The sequence below is a fragment of the Ranitomeya imitator genome, chromosome 9, assembly GCF_032444005.1.
Source record: "Ranitomeya imitator isolate aRanImi1 chromosome 9, aRanImi1.pri, whole genome shotgun sequence".
NCBI classification, from domain to species: Eukaryota; Metazoa; Chordata; class Amphibia; order Anura; family Dendrobatidae; genus Ranitomeya; species Ranitomeya imitator.
Window position 1 is genome coordinate 153,908,692 of NC_091290.1, and position 12,367 is coordinate 153,921,058.

Here is a 12,367-nt window from a genome sequence, read left to right on the forward strand (position 1 = left end):
CTTCTCTGGTTTCCCCCATCCACTCGGGCCTCTCCTACCCAAGTTCCCTCTGGTTTCTCCATTCCCCTCGGGCATCTCCTGCCCAAGTTCCCTCTGGTTTTCCCTCGGGCATCTCCTGCCCAAGTTCCCTCTGGTTTCCCCCTTCCCCTCTAGTCTCCTCTGGACCCATCTCCTCTGGCCTCCCTCGTCCCATCCGGCTTCCCCATCTTCTCTGGTTTCCCCCATCCACTCTGGTTTCCCCCATCCACTCGGGCCTCTCCTGCCCAAGTTTCCTCTGGTTTCCCCCTTCCCCTCTAGTCTCCTCTGGACCCATCTCCTCTGGCCTCCCTCGTCCCATCTGGCTTCCCCGTCTTTTCTGGTTTCCCCCGTCCACTCAGGCCTCTCCTGCCCAAGTTCCCTCTGGTTTCCACTGTCCCCTCTGGCTTTTCCCTGGCCGCCTCCGGCGGCCCCTGTCCTTTATGTCCCTATTGATGAGAAGAATAGTTACACCTAGACAATGTGTAGGTGGCCATAACATGATGGAGGGGGCTGGCTTAAATGGGTTTTCCACTTTAAAATCATGCCCAAATGCTTTTATACATCTGAAGTAACAAGGCCAGATGATCTTCGCCCTCACTGGATCCTGCGCTGCTGCTTTGGTCACCATTTATTGGCTGCAGCGGTGATGTTCATGCAACCAATCTCTGAACTCTGCCGACGTTTTACTGTTTGAGCTGCTAACCTCAGTGATTGGCTGCAGCGGCATTGTGCACTGTAGTCTTGACGTCCCAGCTGCAGGCAGTATGCAGAGATGGGAGCAGCGGTGGAGACCAGTGCAGGATCTGGGGAGGGCGAGCGCTGTCGTGAGAATTTATGTATAAAAGTGTTCAGACTCAAGTGGGAAAACTTAAAATTAAAACCTCCAACCACCACCGCACCTTGAGGGTGAAGAGCAGGGGCGGCCGAGCTAGTGACATCGTCGGTTCTGTGCCGTTACCAGGAAAGAAGTGAAGCCCCCGGAGCTGGGATGTAACCAGAAAGAGGTGAAGCTCCCGCTGCTGGCACCTCACTAGGAAGGAGTTGAAGACCCCAGTGCTGGGACGTCACTAGGAAGGTGGTGAAGCCCCCATTGCTGGGACGTCACTAGGAAGGTGGTGAAGCCCCCATTGCTGGGACGTCACTAGGAAGGTGGAGAAGCCCCCACTGCTGGGACATCACTAGGAAGGTGGAGAAGCCCCCACTGCTGGGACGTCACTAGGAAGGTGGAGAAGCCCCAAGTGCTGGGACGTCACTAGGAAGAAGGTGAAGCCCCCAGTGCTGTGAGGTCACTAGGAAGGAGGTGAAGCCCCCAGTGCTGGGACGTCACTAGGAAGGAGGTGAAGACCCCAGTGCTGGGACGTCACTAGGAAGGAGGTGAAGACCCCAGTGCTGTGAGGTCACTAGGAAGGTGGTGAAGCCCCCAGTGCTGGGACATCACTAGGAAGGTGGTGAAGCCCCTTGTACTGGGACATCACTAGGAAGGTGGAGAAGCCCCCAGTGCTGGGACGTCACTAGGAAGGAGGTGAAGACCTCAGTGCTGGGACGTCACTAGGAAGGAGGTGAAGACCCCGATGCTGGCACATCACTAGGAAGCAGTTGAAGACCACAGTGCTGGGACGTCACTAGGAAGGAGGTGAAGACCCCAGTGCTGGGACGTCACTAGGAAGGAGGTGAAGCCCCCAGTGCTGGGACGTCACTAGGAAGGAGGTGAAGACCCCAGTGCTGGGACGTCACTAGGAAGGAGGTGAAGACCCCAGTGCTGGGACGTCACTAGGAAGGAGGTGAAGACCCCAGTGCTGGGACGTCACTAGGAAGGAGGTGAAGCCCCCAGTGCTGGGACGTCACTAGGAAGAAGGTGAAGCCCCCAGTGCTGGGACGTCACTAGGAAGAAGGTGAAGCCCCCAGTGCTGGGACGTCACTAGGAAGAAGGTGAAGCCCCCAGTGCTGGGACGTCACTAGGGAGGAGGTGAAGTCCCCAGTGCTGGGACGTCAGTGATAGAATGTCAACGTTTTAATGATTTGCATTTCCAGCCGGTAGATAAGATGTTTTATCTGGAGAATCCCTGTAAGAAAGCCGTACAGATTTTCAAGCAATTTTTGCCAGAATTATAACTTAAAACTGAAATGTGGTAACATTTTTGTGCAACCTTTTAAAAATTGTGACTTGTGTATTTCATAGAATCCTAGATTGTCAGATTTTGAAGGGACCCCCGGGGTCATCGTGTCCAGCCCCCTGCTCTATGCAGCAGTCACTAAACCATCTCAGACAGGTGTCTGTCCAGCCTCTGTGTGAAGACTTCCATTGAAGGAGAACTCACCACCTCTCGTGGCCGCCTGTTCCACCAATTGATCTCCCTCACTGTCACCCTCCTAATATCTAATCTGTACATTCTCCCTTTCAGTTTCATCCCATTGCTTCTCGTCTTTCCTTGTGCAAATGAGAATGATGATCCCTCTACACGGTGACCGCCCCTCAGATATTTGTAGACAGCTATTAAGTCTCCTCTCAGTGTTATTTTTGCAGCTTAACATTCCCAGATCCTTTAACCGTTCCTTGTAGGACATACTTTGCAGTCCGCTCACCCTCCTGGTCGCTCTTCTCTGAACTTGCTCCAGTTTTTCAATCTTTTTTTTATAATGTTGAGCCCAAAACTGGACCCAGTATCCAAATGAGGCATGACCAAGGAGTAAACTGGACCCAGTATCCAGATGAGGCCTGACCGAGAAGTAAACTGGACCCAGTATCCAGATGAAGCCTGACCAAGGAGGAGTAAACTGGACCCAGTATCCAGATGAGGCCTGACCGAGGAGTAAACTGGACCCAGTATCCAGATGAGGCCTGACCGAGGAGTAAACTGGACCCAGTATTCAGATGAAGCCTGACCAAGGAGGAGTAAACTGGACCCAGTACCCAGATGAGGCCTGACCAAGGAGGAGTAGAGGGGGATAATGACTTCACGTGATCTAGACTCTATGCTTCTCTTAATACTTCCTAGAACTGTGTTTGCACTTCTTGCTGCTGCATCACACTGTTGACTCATGTGCAGTCTGTGATCTATTAGTATTACTATTGATAATGTGTGCAAACTGTAAAGCGCTGCGGAATATATTAGCACTATGTAAAAATAGATTATTATTATTAGTATACCCAAGTCTTTTTCACACATACTGTCTCTTCTTGTCTCCTTCCTCTGTCTCTTCTTCTATCTCTTCCTCTGTCTCTTCTGCTTCTCTTCCTCTCTCTCTCTTCCCCTCCTGTCTCCTTCCTGTCTCTTCTACCTCTTTTTCTTCCTGTCTCTTCTTCCTGTCTCACCCTGTTTCTTCTGTCTCTCCTGTTTCTCTTCCTCTGTCTCTTCATCCCTCTTCATCTGTCTCTCCTTCCTCTGTCTGATCTCTCTCCCTTCGTCTACTTCTCTCCTTCCTGTCTTTTCTTTTCCTCTCTCATCTCTCCCTTCCTGTCTCTTTCCTCTGTCTCTCCTTCCTCTCTTCTCCTGTCTCTTCTTCCTTTCTCTTCCTCCACTCTCTTCTTCCTCTCTCTTTTTCTGCTGTCTCTTCTGTCTCTCCTTCCTCTGTCTCTCCTTCCTCTCTCTTCTGTCTCTTCTTCCTGTTTCTTCTCCTCTGTCTCCTCTCCTGTCTCTTCCTCTCTCCTGTGTCTCTTCCCCCCTTTTCCTCTCTTCTTCCTGTCTCTTCTTATCTGTCTCTTCCTCCTCTCTTCTTCCTGTCTCTTCTTCCTCTCTCATCTCCTCTTACCCTTCCTCTGTCTCTTCTTCTATCTCCTTCCACTGCCTCTTCTCTTCTTCCTGTCTCCTTCCGCTGTCTCTTCCTCTCTTCTTCCCATCTCTTCCTCTCTTCCCCGTCTCTTCTTCTGTTGTCTCTTGTCTCTTCCTCTCTTCTTCCTCTGTCTCATCTCTCTCCTTCCTGTCTCGTCCTCTCATCTCCTCTCTTCCTCTGTCTCCCTCCTGTCTCTTCTTCCTATGTCTGTCTCTTCTTCCTGTTTCTTCTGTCTTATTCCTGTCTCCTCTCTTGTCTCCTTCCTCTCTCTCCTGTGTCTCTTCCTCTCTTTTCTTCTGTCTCTTCTTCCTGTCTTCTCATCTGTCTCTTCCTCCTCTTCTTCCTGTCTCTTCTATCTCCTTCCACTGCCTCTTCTCTTCTTCCTGTCTCCTTCCGCTGTCTCATCTTCCTCTCTTCCTCTCTTCCTCCCCTGTCGCTCCTTCTGCTGTCTCTTCTTCCATTGTCTTATGTCTCGCATTCCTCTGTCTCTTCCTCTCTCATTCCTCTGTCTCATCTCCTTTCTCCCTTCCTCTGTCTCTCCCTCCTGTCTCTTCTTCCTCTGTCTCTTCCTCCTGTCTCTCCCTCCTCTGTCTCTCCTGTTTCTCTCCTCTGTCTCTCCTTCCTCTGTTTCTCTAATTCTTCTGTCTCTTCTTTCTCTGTCTCTCCCTCCTCTGTCTCTCCTGTTTCTCTCCTCCTGTGTCTCTCTCCTTCCTCTGTCTTCTTCCTGTCTCCTGCTTCTCTCCCCCTGTGTCTCTCTTTCCTGTCTCTCCCTCATCTGTTCTCCTTCTGTCTCTTCCTCTGTTCTCTCCTTCCTGTTTCTCTCCTCTGCCTCTCTCCTTCCTGTCTCTCCTTTCTTCCTCTGTCTCCTTCCTCTGTCTCTCCTGTTTCTCTCCTTCCTCTGTCCTGTCCTTCCGGTCTCCTGCTTCTCTCCTCCTGTGTCTCCCTTCTCTGTTCTCTCCTTCTGTCTCTCCCTCCTCTGTTCTCTCCTTCCTCTATTCTCTCCCTCCTCTGTCTCTCCTGTTTCTCTCCTTCCTGTCTCTCCTTTCTTCCTCTGTCTCTCCCCTTCCTCTCTCTTCTGTCTCTATCCTTCCTCTCTTCTGTCTCTTCTTCCTGTCTCGCCTCTCTCTCCTTCCTCTGTCTCTTCATCCTCTTTCTCTTCTCCTGTCTCTTCTTCCTTTCTCTTCCTCTCGCTCCTTCCTCTGTCTCTCCTTCCGCTGTCTCTTCTTCCTATGTCTGTTCCACTGTTTCTTCTCCTGTCTCTTATTCCTCTGTCTCTTCTACTGTCTCTTCCTCCTGTCTCTTCCTCTTTTCCTGTCTCTTCTCATCTGTCTCTTCCTCTCTTCTTCCTCTGTCTCTTCCTGTCTCTCCTGTCTCTTCTTCCTCTCTCATCTCCTCTTACCCTTCCTCTCTCTGCTTCTATCTCCTTCCACTGCCTCTTCTGCCTGTCTCCTTCCGCTGTCTCTTCTTCCTTTCTCTTCCTCTCTTCTTCCCGTCTCTTCCTCTCTTCTTCCGTTGTCTCTTCTTCCTCTGTCTCCTTCCTGTCTTCCTCTGTCTCATCTCCTCTCTCCCTTCCTGTCTATCCCTCCTGTCTCTTCTTCCTGTCTATTCCGCTGTCTCTTCTTCCTGTTTCTTCTGCTGTCTCTTATTACTCTGTCTCTTCTCCTGTTTCTTCTCCTGTGTCTTATTACTCTGTCTCTTCTCCTGTCTCCTTCCTCTCTCTTCTGTGTCTCTTCTCTTTTCCTGTCTCTTCTTCCTGTCTCTTCTCATCTGTCTCTTCCTCCTCTCTCTCCTTCCTGTCTCTCCTTCCTCTATCCTGTCTCTTCTTCCTCTCTCATCTCATCTTACCCTTACTCTGTCTCTTCTTCTATCTCCTTCCATTGCTTCTTATCTTCCTGTCTCCTTCTGCTGTCTCTTCTTCCTCTGTCTCTTCCTCTCTTCTTCCCCTGTCTCTCCTTCTGCTGTCTCTTCCGTTGTCTTCTATCTCTGTCTCATCTCTCTTCTTCCTGTCTGTTCCTCTCTCATCTCCTCTCTCCCTCCTGTCTCTTCTTCCTATGTCTCTCTCATTCCTCTCTCTCCTTCCTTTCTCTCCCTCCTCTTGTCTCTCTTTTCTGTCTCTCTCCTTCCTCTGTCTCTCCTGTTTCTCTCCTCCTGTGTCTCTCTCCTTCCTGTCTCCTGTTTCTCTCCTTCCTGTCTCTCCCTCATCTATTCTCTCCCTCCTATGTGTCTCCTGTTTCTCTCCTCTGTCTCTCTCCTCCCTGTCTCTTTCTTCCTCTGTCTCTCTCCTTACTCTCTCTTGTCTCTATCCTTCCTCTGTCTCTCCTCTTCCTCCGTCTCGCCTGTCTCTCTTCTTCCTCTGTCTCTCTTCTTCCTCTGTCTCTCCTCTTCCTCTGTCTCTCCTCTTCTTCCTCTGTCTCCTTTCTGTCTCTCTCTGTCTCCTTCCTTCCTGTCTCTTCCTTCCTCTCCTTCCTTCCTCTGTCCCTTCCTCAGTTTCTTCTGTCTCTCTTCTCTCCTTCCTGTCTCTTCTTCCTTCCTCTGTCTCTCTCCTTCCTTCCTCTGTGTCACGGATCCCTACTCTGTGGTGTCACTTATTCGTCACGTGCCCGCTCTCACATGTGACTTGGGGTTGTGCCTGCAAGGGTTAATCTATCTCCCCACTCTCAGTCCAGCATTCAACCTCTGTCCTATCCTGTAATGGGAGCATAAATCACACACCGACCCAGGCCACACACCCGCTCATACACGCTGCCACCACTCATCGAATACACGGGCGATGAGTCCAAGAAATATTAATACTAATAAAAATATGTCTATCACTCATAAGGCTCACACACCTTAGGCTATGGATTCTTTTAGAACATTCAAGGTTCAACTTGTTAAAGTTTTATACTTTAGTAACAAAAAGGGTCAGTGCTTATGCAAAACAGTATCAAAATAAACAGGAGAAAACTTACAGAAATTATCTAACTGGTAGTTGCTTTTTGCTCCCTGAGGGGGGTGAATGGAGTTGGTGGAACACATCAGCTTCTCAGGCTGCCCTCACATGTGAACACAATTCTCTGTCGGCAACCTAAATTTATAACTTTGGTCTAAGGTCAGGTTTCTAGACCGACCCCTCAGGTTAATATCATAATTGCGGGCTGTTTGATTGGCCATGGCCGCTCTACTAATGAATATATTATTTTCTCTTTTGAGACACTTGTGAAAAGGTTCTCAGGAATAGATCACCTCAGGCCGCAATTAGCATCTCCCCTCCAAGATCTAAGGTGCCAAATGTTACCTTTCTTCTTGGCTCTAGCTAGACCTTCTGGTGAGATATGGAGACAGAATTTCTACTAGTCCCAAGGAAGTACCTATTAACACCTAGGTGCGACTTGCCTTCAGGACAGATGTTACATTATCACTAGTCACACATATAACCCTGGCACGGATCCCTTCTCCGTGGTGTCACTTATTTGTCACGTGCCTGCTCTCACTCGTGACTTGGGGTTGTGCCTGCAAGGGTTAATCTATCTCCCCACTCTCAGTCCAGCATTCAACCTCTGTCCTATGCTGTAATAGGAGCATAAATCACACACTGACCCAGGCCACCCACCCGCTCATACACGCTGCCACCACTCATCGAATACACCGGCGATGAGTCCCAGAAATAATACTAATAAAAATATGTTATCACTCATAAGGCTCACACACCTCTAGGCTATGGATTCTTTAGAACATTCAAGGTTCAACTTACTAAAGTGTTATACTTTAATAGTAAAAGGTTCAATGCTTACAATAAGAAAAATGTATAAAAATATGATAATAAATAGACATACAACTTATGCAAAACAGTATCAATATAAACAGGATAAACTTACAGAAATCATCTAACTGGTAGTCTGCTTTCTGCTCCCTGAGGGGGGTGAATATAGGTTGGATCACACCAGCTTCTCAGGCTGCCCTCACATGTGAACACAATTCTCTGCAGCCTAAATTTATAGCTTTGGTCTGAGGTCAGGTTTCTAGACCGGCCCCTCAGGCCAATATCATAACTGCTGCCTGTTTGGGCCACGGCCGCGCTACTAATGAATATATATTATTTTCCTCTGGATACACTTGTGAGATGGTTCCCAGGAATAGCTAACCCTCAAGCAATTAACATCTCCCCTCCAAGCACTAGGAGGTGTCAAGTGTTCCTTTGTTCTTGGCTCTAGCTAGGCCTCCTGGTGAGATCTGGAGAGAGGTCTTACTTGTCCCAAGGAAGTACCTATTAACACCTAGGTGCGACTTGCCTTCAGGACAGATGCTACATTATCACTAGTCACACATATAACCCTAGACATATATATATATATATATATATATACACATATTTCACCAGACTCTGTCTCTCTTCTGTCTCTCTCCTTCCTTCCTCTGTCTCTCTTCTCACCTTCCTTCCTCTGTCTTTCTCCTTTCTGTTTCTTCCGTCTCTCCTTCCTCTGTCTCTCTTTCCTGTCTCTTCTCTCCTTCCCTGTCTTTCCTTCCTTCCTGTCTCCTTCCTGTCTCTCCTTCCTTCCTGTCTCTTTTCTCCTTCCTGTCTCTTCTTCCTTCCTCTCTCCTTCCTCATCTTCCTCTATCTCTCTTCTGTCTCTCCTTCCTTCCGGTCTCTCTCCTTCCTGTCTCTTCTTCCTTCCTCTGTCTCTCTCCTTCCTCTGTCTCTTTTCTCTCCTTCCTCTGTCTCTTCTCGCCTTCCTCTATCTCTCCTGCCTTCTCTGTCTCTCTTTTCTCTCCTTCCTCTGTCTCTCCTCTCTCCTTCCTTCCTCTATCCCTTCCTCAGTTTCCAGTCTCTCTTCTCTTTTTCCTTCCTCAGTTTTCTCTTCTTCCTCTCTCTTTTCTCCTTCCTTCCCCTGTCTCTTCTTCCTTCATTCCTCTCTCCTGTCTATCTCCTTCCTCTGTTTTCTCTCTCTCTCTCCTTCCTCTGTATCTCTTCTTCCTTCCTGTCTCTTCTTCCTTCCTCTCTCTTCTGTACATCTCCTTCCTGTCTCTTCTTCCTGCCTCTGTCCCTTCCTCAGTTTTCTGTCTCTCTTTCCTCTGTCTCTCTTCTCTCTTTCCTTCCCATCTCTCTTCTCTCCTTCCTTCCTCTGTCCCACTACTCCCTGTCTTTTTTTCCTTCCTCTGTCTCTCTCCCTCCTGTCTCTTCTCCCTTCCTCTGTCTCTCTCCTTCCTCTCTTCTTCCTTCCTTCCTCAGTTTCCTGTCTCTCCTTCTGTCTCTCTTCTCTCCTTCCCGTCTCTCTCCTTCCTTCCTCTGTCTCTCTTCTCTCCTTCTTTCCTGTCTCTCCTTCCTTCCTCAGTTTCCTCTGTCTCTCTTCTGTCTCATTCCTTCCTTCCTATGTCCCTCCTTCCTCTGTCTCTCTTCTTCCTTCTTGTCTCCTTCGTTCCTCTGTCTCTTCCCTCCTTCCTCAGTTTCCTCTGTCTCTTCTCTCCTTCCTCTCTCACTTTTCTCATTCCTTCCCGTCTCTCTCCTTCCTATCTCTTCTTCCTTCCTCTGTCTCTCTCCTTCCTGTCTCTTCCTCCTTCCTGTCACTCCATCCTGTCACTCCTTCCACAGTCTTTCTCCTTCCTTCCTCTCTCCATCCTGTCTCTTCTTACTTCCTGTCTCTCTCCCTTCTTCCTCTCTCTTCTCTCCTTCCTTCCTCTGTCTCTCTTCTCTCCTTCCTCTCTCTCCTTCATGTCTTCTTCCTTCCTGTTTCCTCTGTCTCTCTCCTTCCTGTCTCTTCCTTCCTCTGTCTCTCTTCTTCCTGTCTCTCTTCTCTCCTTCCTGTCTCTTCCTCCTTCCTCAGTTTACTCTCTCGCCTTCCTCTGTCTCTCTCCTTCCTTCCTCTCTTCTTCCTTCCTGTCTCTCTCCTTCCTCTCTTTTCTTTCCTCCTTCCTCTCTTTTCTTTCCTCCTTCCTTCCTCTGTCTCTCTCATCTCTCCCTCCTCTGTCTCACTCCTTCCTTCCTCTATCTTCCGTCTCCTTCCTCTGTCTCTCTCCTTCCTCTGTCTCTCTTTCCTCTGCCTCTCTCATCTCTCCATCCTTCCTCTGTCTCTCTCCATCCTTCCTCTGTCTCTCTCCATCCTTCCTGTCTCTCTCCATCCTTCCTCTCTCTCTCCATCCTTCCTGTCTCTCCATCCTTCCTCTGTCTCTCCATCCTTCCTCTGTCTCTCCATCCTTCCTCTGTCTCTCCTTCCTTCCTGTCTCTCTCTTTCCTCTCTCTCTCATCTCTCCATCCTTCCTCTGTCTCTCCTTCCTTCCTCTGTCTCTCTCCATCCTTCCTCTGTCTCTCTCCTTCCTCTGTCTCTCCCCTTCCTTCCTCTGTCTCTCTCCATCCTTCCTCTCTCCCCATCCTTCCTCTCTCTCCTTCCTTCCTCTGTCTCTCCTTCCTTCCTCTGTCTCTCGCTCCTTCCTTCCTCTGTCTCTCGCTCCTTCCTTCCTCTGTCTCTCTCCTTCCTTCCTCTGTCTCTCTCTCCTTCCTTCCTCTGTCTCTCTCCTTCCTTCCTCTATCTTCTGTCTCCTTTCTCTGTCTCTCCATCCTTCCTCTATCTCTCCATCCTTCCTCTATCTCCTTCCATCCTGTCTCTCTCTTTCCTTCCTCTGTCTCTATCTCCTTCCTTCCTGTCTCTCTCCTTCCTTCCTCTATCTTCTGTCTCCTTTCTCTGTCTCTCTCTCCATCCTTCCTCTATCTCCTTCCATCCTCTGTCTCTCTCTTTCCTTCCTCTGTCTCTCCTTCCTTCCTGTCTCTCTCTCCATCCTTCCTCTATCTCCTTCCATCCTCTGTCTCTCCTTCCTTCCTCTGTCTCTCTCTCTTTCCTTCCTCTGTCTCTATCTCCTTCCATCCTCTGTCTCTCTCCTTCCTTCCTCTGTCTCTCTCCTTCCTTCCTCTATCTTCTGACTCCTTTCTCTGTCTCTCTCTCCATCCTTCCTCTATCTCCTTCCTTCCTCTGTCTCTCTCTCCTTCCTTTCTCTGTCTCTCTCTCCATCCTTCCTCTATCTCCTTCCATCCCCTGTCTCTTTCCTTCCTCTGTCTCTCTCTTTCCTTCCTCTGTCTCTCTCTTTCCTTCCTCTGTCTCTCTTTCCTTCCTCTGTCTCTCTCTCCTTCCATCCTCTGTCTCTCTCCTTCCTTCCTCTGTCTCTCTCCTTCCTTCCTGTCTCTCTCTCCATCCTTCCTCTATCTCTCCTTCCTTTATCTTCTGTCTCCTTCCTCTGTCTCTCTCTCCTTCCATCCCCTGTCTCTTTCCTTCCTCTGTCTCTCTCTTTCCTTCCTGTCTCCTTCCATCCTCTGTCTCTCTCCTTCCTCTATCTCCTTCCATCCTGTCTCTCCTTCCTCTGTCTCTCTGTTTCCTTCCTCTGTCTCTATCTCCTTCCATCCTCTGTCTCTCTCCTTCCTTCCTCTATCTTCTGACTCCTTTCTCTGTCTCTCCATCCTTCCTCTATCTCTCCTTCCTCTATCTTCTGTCTCCTTTCTCTCTCTCCATCCTTCCTCTCTCATCTCTCCTTCCTCTGTCTCTCTCCATCCTTCCTCTATCTCCTTCCTCTGTCTCTCTCCTTCCTTCCTGTCTCTCTCTCCATCCTTCATCTATCTCCTTCCATCCTCTGTCTCTCTTTCCTTCCTCTGTCTCTCTCTCCTTCCTTCCTCTATCTTCTGTCTCCTTTCTCTGTCTCTCTCTCCATCCTTCCTCTATCTCCTTCCATCCTCTGTCTCTCCTTCCTTCCTCTGTCTCTCTCTCTTTCCTTCCTCTGTCTCTATCCCCTTTCATCCTCTGTCTCTCTCCTTCCTTCCTCTGTCTCTCTTTCCTTCCTCTGTCTCTCTCTCTCCTTCCTTCCTCTATCTTCTGTCTCCTTTCTCTGTCTGTCTCTCCATCCTTCCTCTATCTCCTTCCATCCTCTGTCTCTCCTTCCTTCCTCTGTCTCTCTCTCTTTCCTTCCTCTGTCTCTATCCCCTTTCATCCTCTGTCTCTCTCCTTCCTTCCTCTGTCGCTCTCCTTCCTTCCTCTGTCTCTCTCTCCTTCCTCTGTCTCTCTCCTTCCTTCCTCTGTCTCTCTCCTTCCTTTCTCTGTCTCTCTCTCCATCCTTCCTCTATCTCCTTCCATCCTCTGTCTCTCCTTCCTCTGTCTCTCTCTCCTTCCTTCCTCTATCTTCTGTCTCCTTCCTCTGTCTCTCTCTCTTTCCTTCCTCTGTCTCTATCCCCTTCCATCCTCTGTCTCTCCTTCCTTCCTCTGTCTCTATCCCCTTCCATCCTCTGTCTCTCTCCTTCCTTCCTCTGTCTCTCTCCTTCCTTCCTGTCTCTCTCCTTCCTTCCTCTGTCTCTCTCCTTCCTTCCTCTGTCTCTCTCCATCCTTCCTCTATCTCCTTCCATCCTCTGTCTTTCCTTCCTCTGTCTCTCTCCTTCCTTCCTCTATCTTCTGTCTCCTTCCTCTGTCTCTCTCTCCTTCCTTCCTCTGTCTCTTCTTCCTCTATCTTCTGTCTCCTTCCTCTGTCTCTCCTTCCTTTATCTTCTGTCTCCTTTCTCTGTCTCTCTCTCCATCCTTCCTCTATCTCCTTCCATCCTCTGTCTCTCCTTCCTCTGTCTCTCTCCTTC

The 12,367-nt window shown here is 49.2% G+C and overlaps 1 protein-coding gene across 1 annotated transcript; it reads right to left on the reverse strand.

The window, feature by feature from the left end:
- Positions 1-3,293: 3,293 nt before the first annotated feature.
- Positions 3,294-3,758, reverse strand: LOC138648652 (uncharacterized). The gene has a single exon (XM_069738440.1). The coding sequence runs from the start codon at positions 3,756-3,758 to the stop codon at positions 3,294-3,296; it is 465 nt and encodes a 154-aa protein (XP_069594541.1).
- Positions 3,759-12,367: the final 8,609 nt, after the last annotated feature.

Excerpts from the sequence above, each read along its gene's own strand:
- LOC138648652 (XM_069738440.1), bottom strand. The coding sequence starts at position 3,758 with ATGAGAGAGGAAGAAGAGACAGGAAGAAGAGAGGAGGAAGAGACAGAT.